The 22,943-nt window shown below is 54.0% G+C and overlaps 1 protein-coding gene across 7 annotated transcripts; it reads right to left on the bottom strand.

The window, feature by feature from the left end:
- Positions 1-314: 314 nt before the first annotated feature.
- Positions 315-22,888, bottom strand: MED12 (mediator complex subunit 12). Of its 7 annotated transcripts, XM_082609485.1 has the most exons (46): positions 22,390-22,888; positions 21,757-21,861; positions 21,358-21,549; positions 21,061-21,220; positions 19,810-19,991; positions 19,511-19,621; positions 18,911-19,165; positions 18,399-18,545; positions 18,136-18,235; positions 17,868-18,004; positions 17,503-17,634; positions 17,043-17,169; positions 16,323-16,552; positions 15,731-15,811; positions 15,429-15,599; positions 15,080-15,224; positions 14,862-14,912; positions 14,419-14,537; positions 14,114-14,257; positions 13,511-13,674; positions 13,180-13,311; positions 12,528-12,755; positions 12,206-12,350; positions 11,912-12,032; positions 11,450-11,551; positions 11,236-11,349; positions 10,809-10,984; positions 10,449-10,628; positions 9,313-9,384; positions 8,730-8,863; positions 8,400-8,561; positions 8,037-8,148; positions 7,788-7,877; positions 7,186-7,295; positions 6,821-6,956; positions 6,392-6,553; positions 5,032-5,406; positions 4,658-4,808; positions 4,297-4,502; positions 4,065-4,142; positions 3,918-3,972; positions 3,755-3,842; positions 1,599-1,824; positions 1,065-1,187; positions 808-889; positions 315-590 (listed from the first exon to the last, which is right to left on the bottom strand). In XM_082609485.1, the coding sequence occupies exons 1-46, from the start codon at positions 22,486-22,488 to the stop codon at positions 547-549; spliced, it is 6,456 nt and encodes a 2,151-aa protein (XP_082465611.1). In that variant the 5' UTR covers positions 22,489-22,888; the 3' UTR covers positions 315-546. The 7 variants fall into 7 exon arrangements, with proteins under 7 accessions (XP_082465611.1, XP_082465605.1, XP_082465606.1 ...); XM_082609479.1 differs by having other exon boundaries at positions 3,755-3,972; positions 22,390-22,887; XM_082609480.1 differs by having other exon boundaries at positions 1,065-1,184; positions 3,755-3,972; positions 22,390-22,887.
- Between the last annotated feature and the right edge of the window lie 55 nt (positions 22,889-22,943).

Genomic DNA, 22,943 nt, shown 5'->3' with positions numbered 1-22,943 from the left:
CAGTGACTTTTCCTCTGGCCCAGCGGCCCCCCACCAATCCCAGAGGTGTATCCTCCCATGGAGACAAATTATACAGGAGCCGCACCATCTAGCTGAGGTGAGCCGCCCTTACTGAGAGACTAAGGCCCCAACCCTTAACACGTTGCCAGGTTGGAGAAAAGAGAGGGTAGTAAGCCAATTAGAATTCAGAAATTTAGGGGGTGGAAGATAAACAGGGGAGATGATCTGAACAGAATGAAGGTGCTGACTTGCTGGTCCGGCCCGCACCCTTCCGAGAGCCCGCCCTTCCCGGATATGCAGACTCACACACTCCCTTTGCAAAGAAGCTCTGTGTATTGGGTGCAACAGCTCTGGGGTCTCTATATAAATAATATACAAAACCCAACAGCTCAATGCCTCACATTAACAAAAATACTAAAAACTCATTAAAAATGGAGCCTGAGGGAAGAGCCCCAACCACTACTGGTGCTAGCCCAGGAAGGGGACTGGGAATTAAGAGGAAAGGGTGGGGCCCCATCCAGCGCACAGGCAGTTCCTCCCGGTGGCTCAGTAGCGTCCAAATATGTTGGTACTGGGCTGTGGCTGGGTATCTGTGAAAAACCAGAGATTATCAGGGGTGGGAGGCCGAGCGGGGGTGGCGGTCTGCACTGAGGAGAGCCATTCAGGCACCGAGGGAAGGGATGGAAGGCAACGCTCCCCCTCACAACCGGGGCCTGAAGCAATCACCTCGGCTACTTTGGCCTCGCCCGCCCCGCCAGCCCCCCAGTTATTCCGCGGGGCTCTCCTTGGGAAGAAAGGCGGGCTTACTGGAGAGCTGCTGTTGGAGCTGCCGGACCAAAGCCGCTGTCTGCTGTTGTTGCTGGGTCTGCTGAAGCCCCTGCCGCTGGAACTGAGGTGAAAACGGCAAGTGGAAGACTGAACTCGAACCTTCCCCTTCCTTCCCTGTCCTCATGTCCCCAGCCCTCGGCGGAGGGCCCTGCCTTGCCTCCCGCCTCGACGTGGCTGCACACTGCCCCCAGCCTGGGCCGCTGTCCCAGAGCCCGGGGCTGGAGTCCAGCAGCTACCTGGGGCTGGGACTGGGGCTGGGGCTGGGGAGGAGCTGCCTGCTGCTGCTGCTGCTGCTGCTGCTGCTGCTGCTGCTGCTGTTGCTGCTGCTGCTGCTGCTGCTGTTGCTGCTGCTGCTGCTGCTGTGAAGACAGAAGAGATCTGTCTAGGGAGAGCAAGGGGCTGAACCTCAGTGGTGGAGGGATGGGGATGGGGGAAGAAGCACAGGGTGGGAACTCTGGGTCCGCTGCCCTCCCCGCTCAGAGAGCTGCGGAGGAAATCAAATCTGGAGCGCCAAACAGATAACCCCCAACTCTCTCCCACCAGGACCCCTGGAAACAGCGGGAGGGAAGGAACTGGCTTCTTAAGCCCCCACTACGTGCCAGCTGCCCTGCTGGGGTATGCCCTTACACTGCCTCATTCAGTGTTGAAAACCACCTGGAAGAGCCTGTGCCTCTCCTCCGCCTCCTCCTCCCCCGCTCCCAGTCCCCTTCCTCCTCCTCCTCCTCCTCCTCGGGCTCCCAGGTCCCCGACGAAAATCTAGGGCCTTTTACCCGCAGGATCTGCTGCTGCTGCTGCTGCCGGATGTGGTACTGTTGCTGCTGTTGCTGCTGCTGCTGTTGCTGCTGCTGTTGCTGCTGCTGCTGTTGCTGCTGCTGCTGCTGCTGCTGCTGCTCAGGCAGGATGGAAGCCGACCGGACGCCAGCCTGCACACCCTGGGCGCCCAGTGGGGTCATAGTGCCTATCATGGGTGTCTGCTGCAGTGTCTGGTGGGAAAACCTACAAAGACAAGGAGGCGCAGAGATCAAGGCATGGGCTGTGGGGAGGGGGGGGGGGCAGATGAGCCCCAGGTCCCTGACCCCAAAGAAACATCAACAGGCCATTTCATTCACTCCTCCTGTCACCAACCAGAAGAGCCTTTTTGGCTTCTGACAGATTTCTAGGTTGGGGAATGAGGAGCAAAGACAACACCCCATTTTAGTGTCTCCTAACCTTCGTGGTTAGGAATTTTTCAATTCTGTTGTAGCTAGTTTTCTCTCACGAAAATGAAACACAGTCTCAGCACAGGCTAGGCATTCCATAGACACCACTGAGGTTGTTCTGCTTATCACTGTTGTTGGTCCCCAGTAACACGTCAGGGTCTTGAAGACTGTTGAGTTCTATTGCCCCTTACACCTTCCTGACCCCAATCTGTACTTCACTGCAACAGGCTACTGGCTGGGCCCGTCTCAAGTCTTCTGTCACCTTCCGTACGCATCCTCTCCATGAATTCCACGTTAACCTCTCAACACGCCCAAATCATCACATCACTTTCCTGATCAAACGAGTGCTTTCTGGGGACTTCGCTGGTGGTGCAGTGGTTAAGAATCCGCCTGCCAACGCAGGGATCACGGGTTCGATCCCTGGTCCGGGAAGGTCCCACACGCCGCAGAGCAACTAAGCCCGTGCGCCACAACTACTGAGCCTGCGCTCTAGAGCCCACGAGCCACAACTGCTGAGCCTGTGTGCCGCAACTCCTGAAGCCCACATGCCTAGAGCCCGTGCTCCACAACAAGAGAAGCCACTGCAATGAGAAGCCCGCGCACCGCGACGAAGAGTAGCCCCCGCTCGTCGCAACTAGAGAAAGCTCACGCGCGGCAACAAAGACCCAACGCAGCCAAAAATAAATAAATAAATAAAATATAAATAAATTTGTTAAAAAAAAAAAAGAGTGCTTTCTGGGATTGTGTCTCAGTCCTTCACCGAATGTTCAAGGCTCTCTCTCAACCTGCACACTCCCAGCCTATCCCTACTCCTTCCCTGGCACAAGTCTTACATTCCAGCCAAGCTCTTCTCCTTCCTGTCCTCCCAGCCACCCTACTCATTCGCGTCCCCATGTCTTTGTTCATGCTACGTCCTCTACCTGGGATCCCCTTCCTTCTCCTCCTCCCCACAAATCCAAATCACAGCTATGCTTCAAAGGCCAACTCAAGTCTGACCTCCTTCACGGAACTTTCTCTGATGACTCAGGCCCACAATGATATCATCCCGCACTCTTCCTGAATTCCCATTTACTTCACAGCACCCAACTGCACAGCTGATTATATCTTTCATCACTGTGTTCCCTAAGTGTTCTTCTGAGTAAGCCTCCTCTCCCCAGGTATAGTAGAAATTCTCTGTGGTGAGGGACTTTGTATTTTTTTCAAATAGCTTTCCTCACCCCACCTGGTCCTAGCATAGTGCCGGCCACACAGTGGGCCTAAGGCACGTCTAAGTGAGGGACTTTTCTTCTGGTCCACCCCGCAGTGTTCTCAACCCTAAGCTGCGGAGCCTCAAGCCATGACTCCAAAGTCTTAACTAAGGCCTGACTGACGTTCAGCACGGTGGGAGAATGTGCTCTCTGGTCCATTCCAGCACTAAACTGCTCTAATAGTGGCTGGATGACTCCTTACCACACACTGCATCTATGAGCCCCCGATCTTTCCTTCTCATAGTCATATATACATGATTTCCCCTCTTTGGTCCTCGAAGAAATGTTGGGAAGCAGGTGTGAGAACACTGGCCGCCAGGGTCCCTTCCAGCTCTGGGATTTTGTGGTGACAGGCCAGGTGGCCAGATAAGTGTTCTTGACGCCTCCAAAAGTTCTGACTAGTCCCATCACCTCCAGGCCCAGGTTTTCCAAAATCGAAAGCCTCAGTGTGTCTCCACAACCCCCGGCTTCCTTGGGTACCTTTGAGTGGAGGTCAGCCCGTGTCCGTAGGTCGGGGCCTGCTGGTGCACATAGCCACTGGGCCGCTGTTGCAGATGGCGGGTAGGATCTACAAGAGTAGGATTGGTAGAAGAGTGGGTGCTCTGATAAGGCTGGCTGGAGTAGCTGGGGGGCACCATGGTACCTGCGGGGCCTGTGTGTTGCTGCAATCCCACATGAGAAACGTAAGGAGTATAGCCCTGGAGGGAAGGAAGAGAGACGGAGTCAGGGTCAAGACTGTGCAGTGCAGCCTGCCTCAAGCTCCCCGATTCTCACCATCTCATGCCCTTACCTGGGAGGTCTGCAAACCGTAGGAAGAGCTGGGAGTCATCTGATGGACAGATGACTGTCCCAACATCCCCTGACTCTGCTAGAGGGAAAAAGGAGACAAACTCAAACTCAGGAAGGGCTTTCTGCCACCTCGTTTCTTGTATCTCCTACTCTGTGTGTCCTTGTGAAGATCCCAATCCCTGTGACCCTCAAAAGCCCCTCTCCCTGACGGCCCTCCCTGCGGCCCCTCTCACTATCTTTGCCTGGAGCTGTTGGCGAAGGCGCTGTCCCTGGGGCACCGCAGGCTGCTGCTGTCGGTACACAGACGTCTTGTAGGAGGATGGTTCCAGTCCCATGACGCCAGTCATGGTGGTGGGCAGCACTCCAGGGTAAGGTGGTCGGGTCGGCAGCTTCTGCATCGGTAACCGCACAGGGCGGTACGGGTCCACACGGGGGCCACCTGGAAAGGGGAGCAGGCTGACCTCTTTAGGCTCTTCGTCCCTCTGCGCCCTGCTCAGCGCCCCGGGCATCCACAGCTCCTGGGAGGAGTGGCATCGCCCCTCAGGCGGAAGGCATGTTCGGGTCAGTCCCTCGTGCCTAGTAGCTGGCACTCACCTGCCGGCAGTGGCTGGTTCTGGGTGTAGAGGCCTATGGAGCCCTGCCTGTAGCTAAGGTGGGATATGGAGCCAGGGTTGGTATGGTGCAGGAGGTCCGGAGGCACTGTCACTCCATAGGGGCCACTCCGGCCTGGGCCCATTCCATAGTCCTGTGTGAACGGCACAGGAGGAAGGGGAGAGGGCTGGGGTCAGGTGGGGTAGGAGGGGGGAACAGGAGCTGGATGTATATGGTTCCCTGTTCTAATTCTAAAGGTATCCCTTCCCCAGATGCCCCCAGCCCTCCCACAAACCAGTCGCTCGACAGCATCAGGAAGAGAGAGGGGCTGGGGAAGGGGCGCGACGGGGCTGTGGCGAGGTGGCAGCGGCGCTCACCTCTGTCTTGGCGGCCGGCTGGCTGCGTTTCTTGCCCTTGGTGGACTTCTTCTTGCGTTCCTCAGTGCTGGGGGGAGCGGCCCCAGGTTTGTCAGTTTTGGGGGGCTCTGGAGCCTTTTTTTCAGGCTCCAGCAGGGCGGGGGCTGGGGGCTCCTCATCTTCCGGCGGCAGCGGCAGCGGCTCCAGGTAATAGGCGCGGGGCCGGGGCCTCAGGTGCGTGTGGTACAGCAGCAGCCGCTGCTGCTCCTCTCCGCGGGCCACGCGCCGGTCCACCCGGACTGTTCCAAACCAGCCCCAAGACAGTGGCGCTGATGGCTTCAAGCCTTCAAAAAGATCCCAGGGGGAGATCTTTTGTTTGGTGGAAACCTGTAGACCCTGCTCCGGAAAATGAGAAACAGTGAGCTGTTGAGACTTGGAAAACAGAAGACTTGGAACACTTGAGGGCTTGGAGGAGAGGGAAAAGTATCTGTTGGCAATAAAAGAAAGAAAGTCACGGGTATATTCAGGGAAGATGGTGAAAGGAAGGCACACGGACACACAGACACACGGACACACACACACACACACACACACACACACAGGAGAGAGTTAAGAGGAGATGGGGGGGGAGCAGAGGGAGACAGAGACAGAGACAGACGTTGACAGAGGAAGACAGATACAGAAACAGGAAGGCCGAGAAAGAAAAGGCAGTGAGAGACTGAAAACAGGCAGAGAGAGAGACAGAGACAGGGAGAGAGAGAGAAAAACAGGAAGAGACAGACAGGCAGAGAGAGAGAGAGAGACAAAGCCAGGCAGAAAGACAGACAGAGACACACCGAGCCAGGAAAAGAACGAAGAGTAATGCTATATGAACGGGTCGGACTTTGGCTTTTGAACTCTGCGTAACTCCGCGTTCTCTCTCTCCTCTCCCTCTACTCACACAGTGATTATGGTTACTCAACAAATACTGCAACTGACAAAGAGAGGGGACAGAGAAAACTGTGCAGAGATGGGTTGACAGGGTTGGGGGGAGAGAGATGCAGGGATAAAAGGGGTGGAGCAGTATGGGAGGCAGGTGGGGCAGAGGAAAGAGAAGGGTAGTGTGCTGAGAAATGGGTGGTACGTATAAAGGTGGATGGGGGTGATGGGAGGTGCAGAGGGGTGAAGGGAGAGACCAAGGAAAGAGAGGGAGACTCCCAAGATGGGAAGAAGAAATGTGAGGAAAATTAAGTGATCAGCTCAACACCCCAGGGATGGCTCTAGCCCACAGAGCCTGATAAACCTGTTGCAGCTACAGAGGTTAATGCAGGGGAGGCTCTGACCCAAAGGGGAACAAAGGTGGGGAGCGGGGAGCAGGGGATGGGAAGATAATGGAACATGCCTCCTTCTTGAAGATAGAGTCGAAGCCGGCAATCTTGTTGCCTTTGGTGTCGATAAGGGAGCCCTGCGGCTCACATGTGATGACATCTCGGGTCTGCTTGGGCAGTGGCAGCAGCTGGCGAACTTTTTCCAGACTGTCTGACTGGCGCTCCCCCAACTCCTTCTGCAGGCACAGAAAGATAGGACAAGAGTTCAAGGACACAGGAAAAGAGGGACGGGAAGTCTCAGGGGACAGCACAGAAGCTGGCATGAAGAAGACACTCGGTAAATCCTTACCATGTGAATAACAAAGAAAACACGGACGTGCAAGGGAAGGGTAGCGGGCTCTGGGCGGGACGATGCCACTGTGGCTGGACCGCAAACGCAAGGTCAAGGAATAGGGAGCTGAGACCCTAGGCCTCTAGGCCTCGCCCTCGCCCCCTCCTCTCACCCGCAGCTTCTTCACCAGGTTCATGTAAGCACGTTTGTTTTCCTCCATGCTGCCCTGGGAGATGCTGGACATGTCCGCAGCTAGGGTCCCATTGATGAGCACGCTCAGCATATCCAAGACGGTGGTGAAGAGCTCACTGTGGCAGGAAGCCGGCGGCGGCGGAACCAGAGGAGAAAGAGTTTCAGACAGACAGAAACAGCCGGGTTGGACACGAGCAGGGAGCAGGCACCAAAACCGTGTGGGGAACCCCGGACCGCAGAGTCCGCAGTATGAGCCACACCGATTGCAGCAGGTCGTGCACCTGGTGTCAGGGAAGGGGATCCTCTCGGGTACAAAACTGGAGGGAGGGGATGGGGATGCTTTACTTGTTGGACTGCATGTCGACAGTGCCGCTGATGATGATCTCCAGGAGGAGCACAGCCCACTCTGTGGTCTGCTGGGTGCTGCGCTGCACCGTGTCAAACATGCCCCCCACCTGCCAGGGCCACAACAAGTCAGTCAGATGGCTCAGGGGCGGAGTGCAGCATTTAAGGAAAGCTTAGATTAGAACCTGGGCTGGATGTGACTCAGGACACCTGAGGTCAATGTTCCAGTTGTACCTATGATTTGCTACATGATCTCAGGCCAACGACTTAATTCTTGACAACTCTCGGCCTTGGTTTCCTTACTTATAAAATGATGAAGTTGGACCAAAGGATGTCCAGGATCTCATTCAACATTTCACAATAGATGTCTAGGGCTTCTCGGGCCCAGCCAGAATCTAGGATACTGAGGCAAGGTCCCTGCAAGGATCCAGTCTCCTTAACCACTTTCAGGTCCTGCGTCCTTTAGGAGAGCTGGGCTAATACGTGAAGACCCAGAAGAGCCTGGGCCCTGCATCCTCACCCTCGCCTCCCTGGGCTGGGGCTTCGTTGTCTGCAGTCCTAGCCCCACCCCTTTCCTTCTTCTCCCCAGCTCCGTCTCTCACCAGGTTGAGCCGCAGTTTGAGCGCCTCATGCATTAGCTGCTTTGGCTTGCAATCATCTAAGTACTGGTCATCTCTCCAATTATTCACAATCTAAGATAAAAACAAGTACAACACACAGCTCAGGGATCTTCTCGTTTCCATGCCAAAGCACCCACGGTGTTCTTGTCAGAAAACACTGAAGATTCAGTGGCCTCTTGGCTGCATCCTTCTCTGTCCTCCTGCCCCGCTCCAGGGCCCAGAGACCTGTACCTGGTGGACCTGGCTGTAGAGGGAGGTAAGGAGTCCCTCGCGCTGCTCGTCCTGACCCTTCAGACACGTCAGCACCAGGGATAAGAAGGGCTGCTGGCTCAACAGGGACATGCTAGAGATGGGAGGAAAAGAAAAACAAAAGTACAGGACCATGGGTTGTAGGTTAGGCAACTTCCAGCCTCATTCCTCTGAGCCCCAGACTCTTCTCTTTTAAGAGCTAGCCTCTTGCTCAACTATCACTCTTATCCTCTGTCCATTTTTCTGATTTTGATCCTCACCTCTTTGCCCCAACTTTTTTTCTTCCCTGGGTATGCCTCCTCTCCTTTCTACCCCTCAGTCCCGGCCCCCTCGTAGCCGCTTTACCTCTTCTGCTTTTGTCGATCGCGTTCTTTGCGCGAAGAGGAACCCAGGTGCTGGCCCTTCTCCAATTCTTCCCCAGCAGCCTTTAACACATGCCCCTGGACTGAGGTGGGCAGTTTGGCAATGAGAGGAGCCACCAGCCACACACCAGAGCGCTCTAGGGAGCTGGAGAGATGGCGCGCACAGGGTTACAGAGGAGCCGGGCAAGGTTGGAACAACCCATCCTCTCCTTTCCTGATGGACATGCCTGGCATCTCCAGGTGGCTGAAATCATTTACACTACCAGAGGAGAAAACTCAGAAGGGGATGGGTCCTAACACGTTTCTACCCAACCTGAGCACGGGCTTGGTCTTGCTGCTGCTGGGCATGTTGCTTGCAGTGTTTCCAGAAGACGACCCTGTCTCTGCAGACTGTTGGAAAACCTCGATTGTGGCCTTGGCGATGTTCTCTAAGAGGGAGTTCATCTCCTGAGGAGGATGAAAGGCACAGGGGTGCTCAATAGGTAGCTGGCGGCAAAGGCAAAGAGATGGTAGGAGAGCTGGGAGATGAGGACATAGGAAGGCATCCATGGAGGTTGATAGGAGGGTAACGGACACAACTCTGCTGGGTGTCGTGTCCTCCAGCACCTCGTAGTATCTCTCCAATGCCCCACTGTCTTCTCCTTTACATACCTCCTTACGGCTGCGGCCACAGAAACAGCCTCTATGGCCACCGCCACCAACCTTCCCCATAGCTCAGAGCCCCAACACTCCCAACCCGTGTCCCTTATCATCGGCTCCAAAGGTCCGCCATCTTCCCATCCTCTCTGATCTCCAGAACCCAAAGGTAGGACCTAGGTTCTTCTATGGTGGCCCACCTCCCTGACATGTGTCGCTGGAAGCAAGCATGGGAAAGAGAGGGCCCGGGCACCACTCACATTGTTAGGGGTCTGCTTGATCATGAGCTGCAGCTCCAAGGAAGACTGGCGCATGGTCCACTGGTCCAAGTTCTGTGACAGAGGCCCCACCCACAAGCTAGTCATCATTGTGTCATCCCAGCCACTCAGCACCCCGATGCCAGCTCCTGATCTCTCACAACCTTGAATCACATATGCCTGGAGGCCTGAAAGGGACCTCTATGTCCCCTCTTTAGGGAAGATCATACCTAAATAGTCCAAAATGACTGAAAAGTCTATCCTATTTTAAAAGCGGTTCTGGAAAGATTTCACATCTTTCCCCAGTTTCCTGTTCCAGAGCCTCACATTCCTTACCATCAGGAAGTTCTGCTTAATGCTTAACCTAAATCTTTGATGTTGAAGTTGAAGCTCGCCGCTCCTGTTTCCAACCAGCTGCTCAAAGTCCTTTACAGACCCGAAGGCTAGTCTCAGCTAATCTCCCTTTGGCATTATCTCCGCCAGGCTGAAGAGGCCTCATTCCTTTAGCTTTTCCTCAACGGCTTTATTTTTCCACCCTCCAGTCACATGAATGTCTGCAGCAGCGTGGTGAGGCAGGAAGGGCACAGGCAGACCTGGGCTCATATACTGACTCTAAACTCCCTAGCTGTGTGAGTTCCTGAACCTTGGGCAAGTTACTTAACCTCTTCAAGCCTCAGTTTCCTCACTGGTCAAATAGGTATATTCTTACCTACTTCGCAGGGCTGTAAAGAGTAAATGAGAACATCTACGTAGAGTGCTGAGCATGGTACCCCACATGAAGCAGCCGCTCGATAAGTAATAGCTCTTTGGTAGTATTACTACTCATGACAGAGCCATGACCAACATGCCAAACACACAAGGCCAAAAACTAGGCCTCCCAGATGCTATGCCTCCCACTGATAAGCTAGAGTCCTACTCCAGATAGCTGTGCACTCACCCAACAGTTCACTCTCCAGTCTAGACCATATTGGCTTAACTTCGAAACCCATGCTGGAGCTGTTCCTCTCACCACCTTTCACCCACATCCGCATTCGCCTTCCTACTTCACTCTCTCTCTCTTTTTCTCTCAAGGTTCCCATCGTTTCACCCCAGGCTCAGGCCCCACTGCTTCCTCCAAGACCCCCATCGCCTTGGCCTACCTGGAGAATACGCTTAATGCGTTGCCGCTGAGGGTTTTCCCCATCCTCATTGTCCAGCAGCCGATGTGGGTAGCAGATGAGCTGCATGAGGCGCTGGGCCTGGGCACTACTCAACACTGGGTCTTGCAAGTCATTGCTGTCCTCACACAGCGATTTAAGGCAACGTTCTCCTACCCATTCCTGAGGAAGCCAAGAATCGGGGGACTGGGGCAACCAGTAAGCAGGTTAGGAATAAGGGGGATGGACTGGGGGGTTGGTGAGGGACATGATGTATGGCAGGGAGGTGGTGCGATCATGGCAGGAAACAGGACTATATTATATAGCGGCATTTAGGAGGGGTGGGGGGAAGGTGAGACTGACCTGCTGGCAGATGCTGCGTAGCACGTACTTGGCATAGACATCCAGACTGGCTGTCTCCACAGAGATGTTGCGGCCACCCTGCCTCCGACCGCCACTGCCACCTCCTCCCTCCTCCTCTGGAAGTTCTTCTGTTCCTCCTGTCACAGTGAAGCCTGAACCCTTCAGTTCCGCATCCCCTGTGGTTCAGAGGCAGGAGATAGGGAGGGCAGAGTGAGATCCGAATGCTGTGTGGAGACCCACCCCGGACCCACAGAAGCAGCAACTCCCCAGCTCCTGCCCTATGGGACAGAAATATACTTCCCTCCCTCGTCTCCTCCCCAAAGGTCAGAGAGACCACCTTCAGGAGGGAGAAAGACTGTCCTTTGTAGTTTAGCTGGCGCTCCACCCTATACACACTTCTGGCACCACTCCCTTCCTACCCCCATACCAAGTACAAACACAGCCTTGAGAACAGCAAACACAGCTCCATCCACAATGCGGTTCTGGGAGGCAGCCAGCAGGTGGCGGTCACAGGAGGAGCGGATTCCTACCGTAGGCTTGTCTGGGGAGACAGCTGAAGTCAGGGGAAGCAAAAGTAGAAACGGTGTGGGTGGGGTAGCCACACTTTCCACGGCTGGCCGGCTCGGATCAAGGTCACTTACTTCCGTCCGACTGGCAAGGATTGAGTTGAGGTGTCTTGAAAAGGTGGAGGAGGATGCGGCAGGTAAGCCGGGCCCCCGGCTCAGAGTCCTGTTCACTGCAAGCTACAGAGAGGAAGACAAAGCAGAGGGGAAAGGATGAAGGCGGACTGTATGTGGGTCTGTAGGTGGTGAGGGGCTAAAAGGGAAGCTGAGGCCAGGCGAAAAGAGATAAAACATTGGAGGAGAAGTGGGGTAGCAAACTGTTCTCCAGTATAAGGGGAGTACCCGGAAGGGTCAGGAACCGGAAAGATCGGGGCTGCAAATGCAGGGTTAGAAAGACGCCCCTCCCAGCCTGAGGCACGCCACAGGACTGGCCTCTGGTGCCACCAGGAGCCCCACACTGGACAACCGGAGTGCGGCCGTCCAGTGTGTATTGAGACTGGGGGGTCTAGACATTCTAGGGGTTATGGATCGGTAGTTCACCAGCATTAAGGAGCGAAGGGATGGCTGCACAGCGAATCAGATCCTCCAGGAGCAAACACTGCCGAGCAATGAGGATGGCAACAAAAGTGGCCAGGGAGTCGTGAAAAGACAGGTCACTGACCTGGAGGAGAAAAGCAGACAGACACCAGGACTCAGTGTGGAGAGAGGGCGGCTACTCAGAGCGCTTGGCCTCCACTCTGCAAAACTCTGTCCCTCCGCTCCTGTGATTAGTGGGAGCAGACCCCTGCCCCGGGAAATGCCCGGTGTCCGGCACTCCCCCACCCCCAGTCTCACATCTACATTGCAGAGGAGGTCGTTGAAACCACAAGTGCCATTGTTAGAGGAGCAGCACAAGGCCTTAAGCACTCCCAGCCACTCTGCACTCAGTGACTTGCAATAGCCGGTCAGCTCTGCACACAGGATTGCGATGTCATTCACCCTGGGGAAAAGTACAAATGCCCTCAGGAAAAACCTTGTTCCCGGCAAAACCTCAGACTCATTAACTTTTCATCTCCACCCCGGCCATAACCAAGGTTGCAGTACCTCCCAGGCATCTCATCCCTCCCAATATCAGGCGGGAGCGTGGTGCCCATTCCTCACTCAGTACGCCCCATACCTATCGGGATCATGGTGCCCCACACAGACGTGCATAAGGGCATTGCAGACAAAGCTGTAGCGGTTAGCAGGGTTCTCACTAAGACTCTTGCCTAGCCCTGTGTAGGTGAAGGTGTGAGCGGCAGGGTTCTCCAGAGTGTCAATCATGAACTCGGGTGCCCAGCGCATGTTGGATTCTGATGGTTCCACGTTGCAGTAGATGGTGTTCTTCACCTTGGAGCAGAAGTCGCTGCAGGGGTGGGTGAAAGGAGAGAGCAGCGTTGAGGAAGGGCTAGTGAGCTAGAGGGATGGTCAGGAAAGGGGAGAAAAGAAAAAAAAAAGGAGAATGTGAGGGACAAGGGGCCTTAGGGCAAGAAAAGGGGAAATGGGACAAAGCAGACCGACTGGGCAGGAAAGGAACCCAGTGAGAAGAAGGCACAGGGGCCTCTGGAGGCAGGGAGGAGGAGTGTGGGCCCTGCAGACATGGGCTGGAGGCAAGGCTGATGAGGAAGGAGGCCCACTCTCAGGAACCAAGGACATGCAGAGGACACCATCCCCAAATGGCCCCGCAGAGACCGCAGGGTCCTGGGCTGTGCTCTGCCCGAGTGGGGCCGTAATGGGAAGGAGACGGGACGAGGTCCCACTCTCTACCCCTCACCTCCCACCTCTCTTACCTGAAGAGCTCCCCAAATTTGCTCTTTAAATGGCTACAGGAGGTGTACAGATCATAGAGATAAGCAAGGATACAGCGCTCTGCGGAGGAGCCATCGGACCGGTTCATCCCATGCTTGACTACGCCACACAGCCTGTCACGAAGGGGCAAGGTCGGGAGGTGTGCCTGAAGCAATGGCAGGCCGGGGCGCAAAGATTCCCGTCCCTTGGCAATACTCTCTCCCCTCCCCACCTGAATGGCATGCACTTCCGCACAGTGAGAGCCCCACATGTTCTTCGCAGGCCACTTCCACCAGCATTCACCAGGGCCCTGCATTTTGAAGCCCTGCTTACCCCTCAAAGACCTGTGCCATCTGGTCCTGGTTGAGGATGAGGCAGGCGTGATAGTGCCGCAGGACAGCCACGATGCACAGGCACAGGCTGGTAGTGTAGCTGCCCACCAGATCCGAGGATTTGAGAAGCAACTCGGCCTCAACTACACTCAGTTCATTCAGTAGCTAGAGCAGAGTGAGCAGGGGTTGACAAATGAGAAGAGGCCTTGAGTATTACACATAACCCCCCTTCCTGTGAGAAAACTGGAGCCCCTTCCTGTTGGAGCTGCCTCAGCCTGGAAGGGCCCTGGTACCATATGCCACTGTCCCTTATTCTAGTAACGACAAGCCATGTCAGTGATCTAACCAGTCTCTGGGATACAATCCTATGAACCTCAGGATGGGAGGACAGTCTGTGCCCAGTGCTCTAATCCGTCTCTCGGGTCTCCTCAGGGAGCACTTGAGTCTCTACTCCTGCTGGCTTAGCTCATGGGCCACTCCTCCCACACTAGTCTTTCGGTCCCTCCAAATAGCCTGGGACACTGGCTTGAGCCTCTCCTCCTGTCCCTATGACCCTGTACAGCACAAACTCCTTCCCCCACCCTCATCTCCCCAGCTTCCCCACCTGAATGGCAAAGTCGATGAGGCCACTGATGCTGAGTGAATATTCCATGAGGTCGAAGATGAACTGCACATGCTGCACCAGAGGCAAGTGGTACGACATGCCAAGGGCAAAGCTCGTAATCTGCTCCAGAACATTCCGGGAGACCTAATAAGGGCAATGGGAGTGAGACAGGAAAGGAGAGAGGTGGGAAGAACCAGAGAGACCAGGAGGCTTAGCCTGCCTGAGGGGGGCAAAAAGACAAGGAGGAAAGGAAAACGGGACAAGGAGGCCGGAATGTGGGAAGGGGGCTGGACTTAGGCCCACACCTGAGCTGTGACCTGGTGTTGGTCATAATGCGAAAGGTGCTGGAACTTAGCAAAGATATCCTCGGCAGTGGGGAAGGCTTCAGGCCGGTTGCGCCGCCGCTTCTGCCCATCCTCCCCACCTGAGGGGACAGTTGAAAGGGACCAGTCGGGACAGGGAAGATAACTAGGTGACTGGGGGTGGGGAGGGGGGGTATGGAGAGAAGGCTATTGGGGGGGGCAAGGGGAAGGAAGGGAGGGAGGGAGAGAGGGAAGGAAGGAAGAGGGAAGACGGGAAGGGAGGGTCAAGGAAGGGGCGGGGAGGGATGAAGGGAAGGGGACAGTGAAGCAAAGGTTTGAAGGACCACAGACTATGTGGACCTTGGAGGAATATGTACAGGGAGGTGCTAGGTTGAGGGAGGGAAGGGAGAGGGAGGGCGGGCAGTATGGGGCTTACTGTGAGGTACCTAAGAATGTCAGGTCTCCAGGATTCAGAGGCACAATAGGAGCAAGCTGGTCTGCAGAGGGGGGGAATGAGGGGGGAAGTTTCAAAAGGACTAGAGCTCTCAGGAGACTCCAAGAGACAGGACATCGGGACATGACTAGGAGTTCCCTACACTGGGGAAGGGAAGACTGACTAGGGCGCTTTTTGGGGGGATATCGATTTAAGGCGCCTCAAACCCACCAGTTTCCGCCGTCCCTTTGCGGTTCAGAACCTTCAGGATATCCTTGGTAATTTTCTTGATGGCATGGCGGGCATCATCTCGCTGCTTTCCCACCCCAAACAGTACGACCAACCGCTGGTTGCACTCATGGCTGCATGACTCCTCCTGCATCCCAGCGGCACCATCAGACTCCAGCACGGATCGCTCTCCCTCCTCTTAAAAGCATGCTCCATACCCCCCTCAGCACCCCAGTGCTCAAGCCCTTCCCAGCATACCACACCCTTAAGAACAGCTCCAACCCCTCAGCACAGTCCTTGGACAGAAACCTGGGCTCAGAACAGATGGTCGCAAGGTGTTGGGGAACGGTACCTGGGGGATGGGAAAGTGCGTGGCATACTGCACGTGCCGCGGCTGGTCATAAAGGACCCCAAGGGTCCCTTCTAGCTTCTCCTTGGGTGGGGGCTTCACCTCCTTCTCAACATCTGGTTTCTCAGGGGATGGACTGCCCTTCCCCTCACAGGGCATAGTGGGGGAGAACAACTAAGAGAAAGGCGAAAGGGCAGAACATTTAGAGGAAGACAAAGGGATGAGGGGGCACAAAGAAACTCCCCAAAGTGGCATAACGGGAGGACCTCAGGAGCTGGATTCTCCCACACCAGGATCTAACTTACTGAGAAATCAGGCTTCTCCATGTCCTCAAAGAGCACACTGGAGCTAGGGTCGATGTCCATAGACTCCGAGAGGCCTGGATCCTGAGGGCAGAGAACAGAAGCGAAGCTGCTTTAGCCCCGAGGAGCTGCTCCCCACCATCTAGAAAAGTTGACCAGGGAGTCAAAGAGAGGAGACCATATTGGGAAAAGCACCAGTTCCAGATGCAAGCCTTGACTGGTCCCTTAACTTCCACAGGCCTTGGTTTCCTTCAGCTTTAAAATGAGGATAAGAATACCTCACAGGGTGGAATTCCCGGTGGTCCAGTGGTTAGGACTCAGCACTTTCACTGCCATGGACCCTGGTTGGATACCTGGTGGGGAAACTAAGATCCGCAAGCCGCACAACACAGCCAGAAAAGAAAAAAAAAGAATACCTCACAGGGCTGCTGTGAGGATCCAATGACAAAAACTGACATGAGAGTGCTTGCTAACCTGCAAAGCACTAAGCAAATCTTACCCTTGTCACCAGGTAAAGGATTCTCAGAGGATTCCAGGAGCCAGGAAGATGGGACTGTCAGAAGAAATGATCTAGGGCGAGGAAAAGCCCCCTCACCTCCAGCTTGCTGCTGCTGCTGCCCTCAGCCTCCTTGCGCTCGGGGTCATCGGCAGGGTCATCAAAGGGAGAGGGAGGCCGGGGACCAGGGGCTCCGAAGGCAAGGTCCCCTCGGGAGATGAGGGTGCAAGTGTACATGTTGTGGGAGAAAACATCATGTCGAATCAGTTCACAGAACAGCAGTACCAAGTTAAAGAACTCCACTCGCTCACTCTCACTTCGGGGGTCCGCTGGAGAGAGGGGATGAGAAAAGATGAGTTAGGGGAGCACGAAAGAGATGGGCAGAAAGAGAGAGGGACACACCTAAGGCATGGTGCTCCTAGGGTTCCTGAAGTAGGCAAGAATAGCAATGACTCAAAAAAAAAAACCCAAAAAACCAAAAGCCAAACCAAAAACAACAACAATAAAACCAAAACTGTTGAGGGATAAAGTGTGGTTGGTTACCCCAACTCCTGCCCCACACACCATCTCATAAAGGAATACAGCATCTCTGCTATTTATACGTGAAAATGCTTCGATCGTATGCTCCTGCTTTTATTCTTCTCTTTATTTCTCTACTCTGTTAAACTGTAAGATGAGCAAAGGCTAGGATTATGTCCAAAAGTCATTCTGCATAGAGCTCAAGACAGAAATATATCCAGAAGGCCCTTCATATGCTTTCTGATGACAGGGATGGGTGAGTCTAGGCAGAGGTAACCAGAGGGTGGCAGGGGTCCATACTCAGCATGGGAGCCTGTGTATCCAGAAACTGCAGGAGGACATCCTGGAAAATGGGAGCACTAGGAGCAGAAAGGGAGCCAGAGGCTATGGAACCCTTCTCATCTGCGGCTTCCGATTCTCCACAACGCTGTAAGATGAGAGAACAAACCGTAGGATTGGGTTTTACCTGTTTCTTCACTCGTCCATGTGCAATCCTTGAACTACTGCCTATTTTGGATCCATCCCAAGCTTTTCACTTCTACCCTCCCCCGCTTGACTCCCATTTTCTTTACCGTCTCCCAGCTGCAGCCTTGGTCACTTCTCTCTGACATCAATCCACTCCTTTCTACTTTTGCCTTATGTCCTCAACTTTCCTGTACATTCTCTACCCCTTTTTCACTCTCACAACTTCAACTTTGGTCCCACTACCAGCTCAATGTGGCTCCGACCCCAGCTGCCACTGCCCCATGGGCCCCCTAACCTCAGCCTCAATCTCTGCCTGTCTCTTCTCCAGCAGCTTGGCTACCACCATCGCACGATGACGACCAGAGCGCTTGCAGCTGACAGCCCATTCACACAGTAATGATACCACAGCATCATCATCTGAGGAGATCTGGAGACCAAAGGAAGACCAAAGGGGTGAGTAAGGTAGAGCTGGGGACAAAGAACCGAGTTCCAGTCTCCCAGCGACTAGGCCCCATCTTAAAACATCTTAAAACATAGCCCAGTAAGACCGGCTGTCTCTTCAGACATCCTCTGGTTTCAATGCCTTGCCAAGCCTTCCCCACATATATACTGTTGCTCTTGCTGTTTTTCACTCATTCTCTTCCCCTTCTTGCTTATTACCTCGTGCCCATCCTTGCTAGGCCCCAATCCAAAGATTCGATTACAGAGGGAATCAAGAGAGTTGCTGAAGTCAGAGCGCTCAAAACTATGGCTGTCCAGCACTTCCAAAGTATGGAGCACCCGTCCAATGGTGAAGCCTGAGGAGGAAAAGTGGTAAAGGGGACTTTAACTAGAGGCCCGATGTACTCCAACTTTCAGATCTGTAAGTCCTTACCTTCCCCATCCTTTCCTCAAGCATCCTTCTTACTGTCTGTCCTCTGGCACCCACCTGCAGTAGCTTCTTGGCACTTATCAAAAGACCAGCGAACCTCAACGGCCTGTCCTCGCTCCTTGATCTGCTGCTCAATCTCCCGCAACTTTGCACGGACCTGCAAAGACGAAGGCTTTAAGGATGTAGCAAGGCATACAAAAAAGGCCAGGGCTCCAGGCTAAAAGAATAGTAGCAGACTCCGAGTCACTATTTCTGAAAGAGTAACCTAAGCCTCTCACATCCCAGTTGCCTGGGAGTACCAGGCTATTGGTCAGACTTACCTGCTGAGTGAAGGCACTGTTGCCCTCTGGCATGGGCAGGTTGGAGGGGGCAATAGGCAGGTGGTCAAGTGGTGAGCCAGTCTTGATTCGGCTATCAGTCAGCGAGTAGTGCCAAACCAGGGCACTAGGACAACACAGGAGGATGGTCTGCCAGACAGGAACAGCTAAGTCAAACTCAGTTATCACGGCTACCTGTCTAGAAGCCCATTATAAGACCCAACCCTTCAGTTTCTGATCCAAAGTTATTCTGAGCCCCTGAGGTGGCATCACTCCATCTCTGAGCCCCTCCCCTCATCCACTCTCCTAAAAGGCTTTGGGCCTACTATCTAGACCTGGAAGGGAACTAACTGAAAAGGAACTAACACCCCAGAAATGAGAAGCCAACAATTTCCAAGCAAGTACTCAGTGCCTACTCTCGCCTCCAATTTAGAACCACTCCCATTTTCCAGGACAGGCACCTGAGTCTTCTCAAGATGCCTTTTAATACTTCCATGGGCCCACCTAGTACCTACCTGAAGGATACAGCTGAGGCCAAAAACTAGGGGCCGGTGTTGAGGGCACATAAGCAGGTCACTAAAGGGTGTAGAGGGTGTGCTGCTAGTTGGGGGCTGAGGAGCAGGGGTTGTGGGCAGTGTGCTTGTTGACTGAGCAGACATCACATGAGATGAGTGACTGCTCACGCCATCCAGCTGCAGGGCCAGTCTCCGCGTACAGAAGTAGGCAAGGCGGCGGGAGAGGTATGCAGACTGAACGAATTCCCCAGAGTACTGTGAAGACACGACGATCAAAACCCCCCAGTTGGGGACTTCCCTGGTGGCGCAGTGGATAAGACTCTGCACTCCCAATGCAGGGGGCCTGGGTTCGATCCCTGGTCAGGAAACTAGACCCCACATGCATGCTGCAACTAAGAGTCTGCATGCCACAACTAAGGAGCTCGCCTGCCACAACTGAGGAACCCTGGAGCCACAACTAAGACCCGGCACGACCAAATAAATAAATAAATATTAGGAAAACAAACAAACAAACAAAAAACAGTTCTCTCCAAGGGACATTGCTTTCACGTCTTATATCTCCTCACGTCCTCCCTAGACCCCCCAAATCCTAGGCCTTACTCGAAGCAGCAGGGGCAGCAGCAGTTTAAGCAATTCATCCTCTCCAGGGCGGATTTTCTCAAAGCACTCAAGTACCCAGGTCAGGAACTCATGTCTGTCCAGCATTCCGTCCTATGGGTACAAGGGATGGGAATAGGATTAGTTTTGCCAAGGGACTATTAGAGACGAGGCAGAGAAAGTAAATGAAAGAATGAAGAGAACCACGAGTCGGGCAAGGTGGCAGGCGGATTCTGTTCTATGCTGGCAGAGTGTGAGGTCAGGCTCAATCCCACGTCCCACACGACATGCCTTCTTCCTACCTGAAACATGAACATGGCCAGCTTCTCATTGTAGTCCCACTGCCGGATTGCCACCTCTACATCATGGGGCAAGGGCCCTATAGTAGAACCACAGCCCCCACTTCCGGAAGGCCCTGGCCGGTAGTATTCAGCCATCTTTTGCAGCTGCTCCCATAAGTACTTGGTGATGATCTGAGTCCATTCTAGGGGAAAGATGGGAAAAGGGCTATTTTATACTGTCCCTTTGCTTAGAACACCTTCTGTCCCCCACCCCCAGTCACCATACTTCTAAATCCTATTCATCCCCTTAGGCTCTAGTCAAATGCCACCTTCAACAACAAGGTCCTACTATATAGCACAGAGAGCTATATTCAATATCCCATAATAAACAATAACGGAAAAGAATATGCAAAAGAGTGTATATATATATGTATATATATGTAAAACTGAATCACTTCATTGTACACCGGAAACTAACATGACATTGTAAATCAACTATACTTCAAAAAAATTAATTAAAACAAAACAGAAAACAAACAAAGAAACAAATGCCACCTTCCTAAAGCCTTCCCAGGTGTCCCCAAAAGAAAGTGATATTTTTGTTCACTGAATTCTCAAAGAACCGTCTGCCTCCACTTTTGACACTACGCTTCTATATTTATTTATTTATTTTATTTTTTTTTTTTTAAAGAAGATGTTGGGGGTAGGAGTTTATTAATTAATTTATTTATTTTTGCTGTGTTGGGTCTTTGTTTCTGTGCGAGGGCTTCCCCTAGTTGTGGCAAGCGGGGACCACTCTTCATCGCGGTGCGCAGGCCTCTCTCACTATCGCGGCCTCTCTTGTTGCGGAGCACAAGCTCCAGACGCGCAGGCTCAGTAGTTGTGGCTCACGGGCCTAGCTGCTCCGCGGCATGTGGGATCTTCCCAGACCGGGGCACGAACCCGTGTCTCCTGCATTGGCAGGCAGACTCTCAACCACTGCGCCACCAGGGAAGCCCGCTTCTATATTTAATTATGGGATTCGTACATATGCCTTAGCATCCCTACTAGACTATAAGCATCCTAAGGGCAGGGATTAGATAGTGGTCATCTTTATAGCCCAGTACATGCACACAGTAGATACTCAAGATACTTGATGCTTACTAATTGAGTGAATGCAAGATACAAGCAGAAGCAAGGAATACAGATGAGGAAGGAGAATAATTGCAAGGGTCTCTCTACCACTCCTTGAAGCGATCAGTGGCGGGACCTCTGGTATTAGGAGTTACTCACCCATGAAAGGGTCAATGACATGTCTCTTCTTAACCTTGGTCTCTGTGATTGCCGCATAGTAGGCACAGGTCATCTTAATGAGCCAGGCAGCCCGCATCACAGGCACTGTGTACTTGGCCAAGTACCCAAACACTTCTTCCTTCTTACTGAAAATGGGGACCTGGATGGACATCGCAAATAGTTGAGACCTCTCTCACCCCCACGAGCTGGCACCCGTGTAGCTTCATCTGGGAATCAGAAGGTACTTGGTACCCGCGCTCCCCTCCTTGGCCTGAAGAACAAGAAACAGTACCTCACCTTTTTGGCTAGTTGTGTGAGTGGCTTGGTGCCAGCCAGATCGGTGAACCAGGTGTTAATGGCACTCTGGGATCGTGCAGTCACCAGCCAGAAGTTGTCCTTCTGGTTCACTTGGGGCTTCCTTCTACCGGTGTCAGGGAGGGTGTTACAACGTAACTTCTCTGCAATAATGCTGCTGAAGTTGGAACTGATCTGAGGGAAGAAAACTACACCTCAGGGTGGGAAGAAGGGGCAAAGAAGTGGTTGTGCCTTTGACGGGCAAATGCCAATGTGGTAGCATTAGGTTATGAAGGAAAACTCGGCCATTTAGGTCATCCCTTTAAGTCTTCCCAACCCAGGGCCTTTGCTCCTTCTCAGACTCTTCCAGCCTTTTCCTTCAGCCTGGCAGGGTTGTCTCACCTTGGCAGGATTGAAGTTGACGTTCTTGGCACTGCCATGTTCATCCCCAGAGACAGCTGGCTGGTTATTGAAACCTTGTTTTACATTCAAGGCCGTTAGTTCATCCTGAGGCAGGAAAACAACATTTTAGCTTTTTTTTTTCCCTTGGGGGTGGGAGTGGGGGTGGGGGGGTGGGAGAAGAGGGCAGAAGAGGGAGGAACAAGGGGGGGAAAAGGTAGGAGGAAGATTCGGAGAACAGATTGTGATTTAAAGCTAGGCCCTTGTATTCATTTGGACCCCACCCTCACTAAGATTCCCAATTCCCCAGAGCTCGCTCAACAGCACTCTGCCCCTGTGAGCTGGCAAGCAGCCGTAGCTCACCCAGCCGCCTCAGACAACTTTCTGAGGTGTGTGTGTGTGGAGAGGGGGGCGCCTCCAGCGTGGCCCCGACATCACTCCCGGTTCGCGCCCAGGAACCAACCCCCACCCCCACTAGGTCCTACTCTTCTACACCAGCCCACTTTACTCTTCCCCCTTTCGGGACTTGCGCTCCCACCGAACCGCCCCGCCCCCCCCTTCCCCGAGCCATCAGTTCTTCCTCCTATGGCGATTGTTGGCCCCTGGCCCCGTGGGAGCCCGGATTTCTGAACGCACCTCCTTCTGTTTGGGATCTTGAGGGTATACATCGGGAGGCCCCAGCCGCGGCCGCTTCAGGGGCCGGTGTTCGTAGCTCAAGATCCCGAAGGCCGCCATCTTGCCCAGCCCGTAGCGCCAGAGGCGCCAGCCGGGCCCGGCCGCGGGGGAGGGGGAGAGGGAGCCGAAAAGGGGGGCGGCGGTGGCGAGGACGGCAGCCGAGAGACAAGGGGGCACATTAGCAACTCTCGATCATTGACGGAAACTACCGAGGGAAACCGAGGGACGCCGGGAACCGTCGGACAATACCTACCGCAGCGGGGGCGGGGCCCAGCCCGGCGTGGGGCGGAGCTCCGCGCGCCGGGATCTTCTCCGCCCCAGCCGCCGGAGAATCGATTTCACTCAGTCAAGATCCCTGCAACGTCCGCCAGCCAGGCGCTGGGGATACGAACCTGCGAGGCGGGAGGCGGTCCCGGCGCTGAGCTCCGACTGGAACTGGATTCCCAGCGCCTCGCTCAGTTCTCGGCCTAGAATAAGTGCTCTACCATCTGCGCGTTGCTTAGAAACTCTGCCTT

Source organism: Mesoplodon mirus (assembly GCF_964341445.2).
Source record: "Mesoplodon mirus genome assembly, chromosome: X".
Taxonomy (NCBI): Eukaryota; Metazoa; Chordata; class Mammalia; order Artiodactyla; family Ziphiidae; genus Mesoplodon; species Mesoplodon mirus.
The sequence above is the reverse complement of the archived record's forward strand: the minus strand, read 5'-3'. Positions and strand labels throughout refer to the sequence as shown.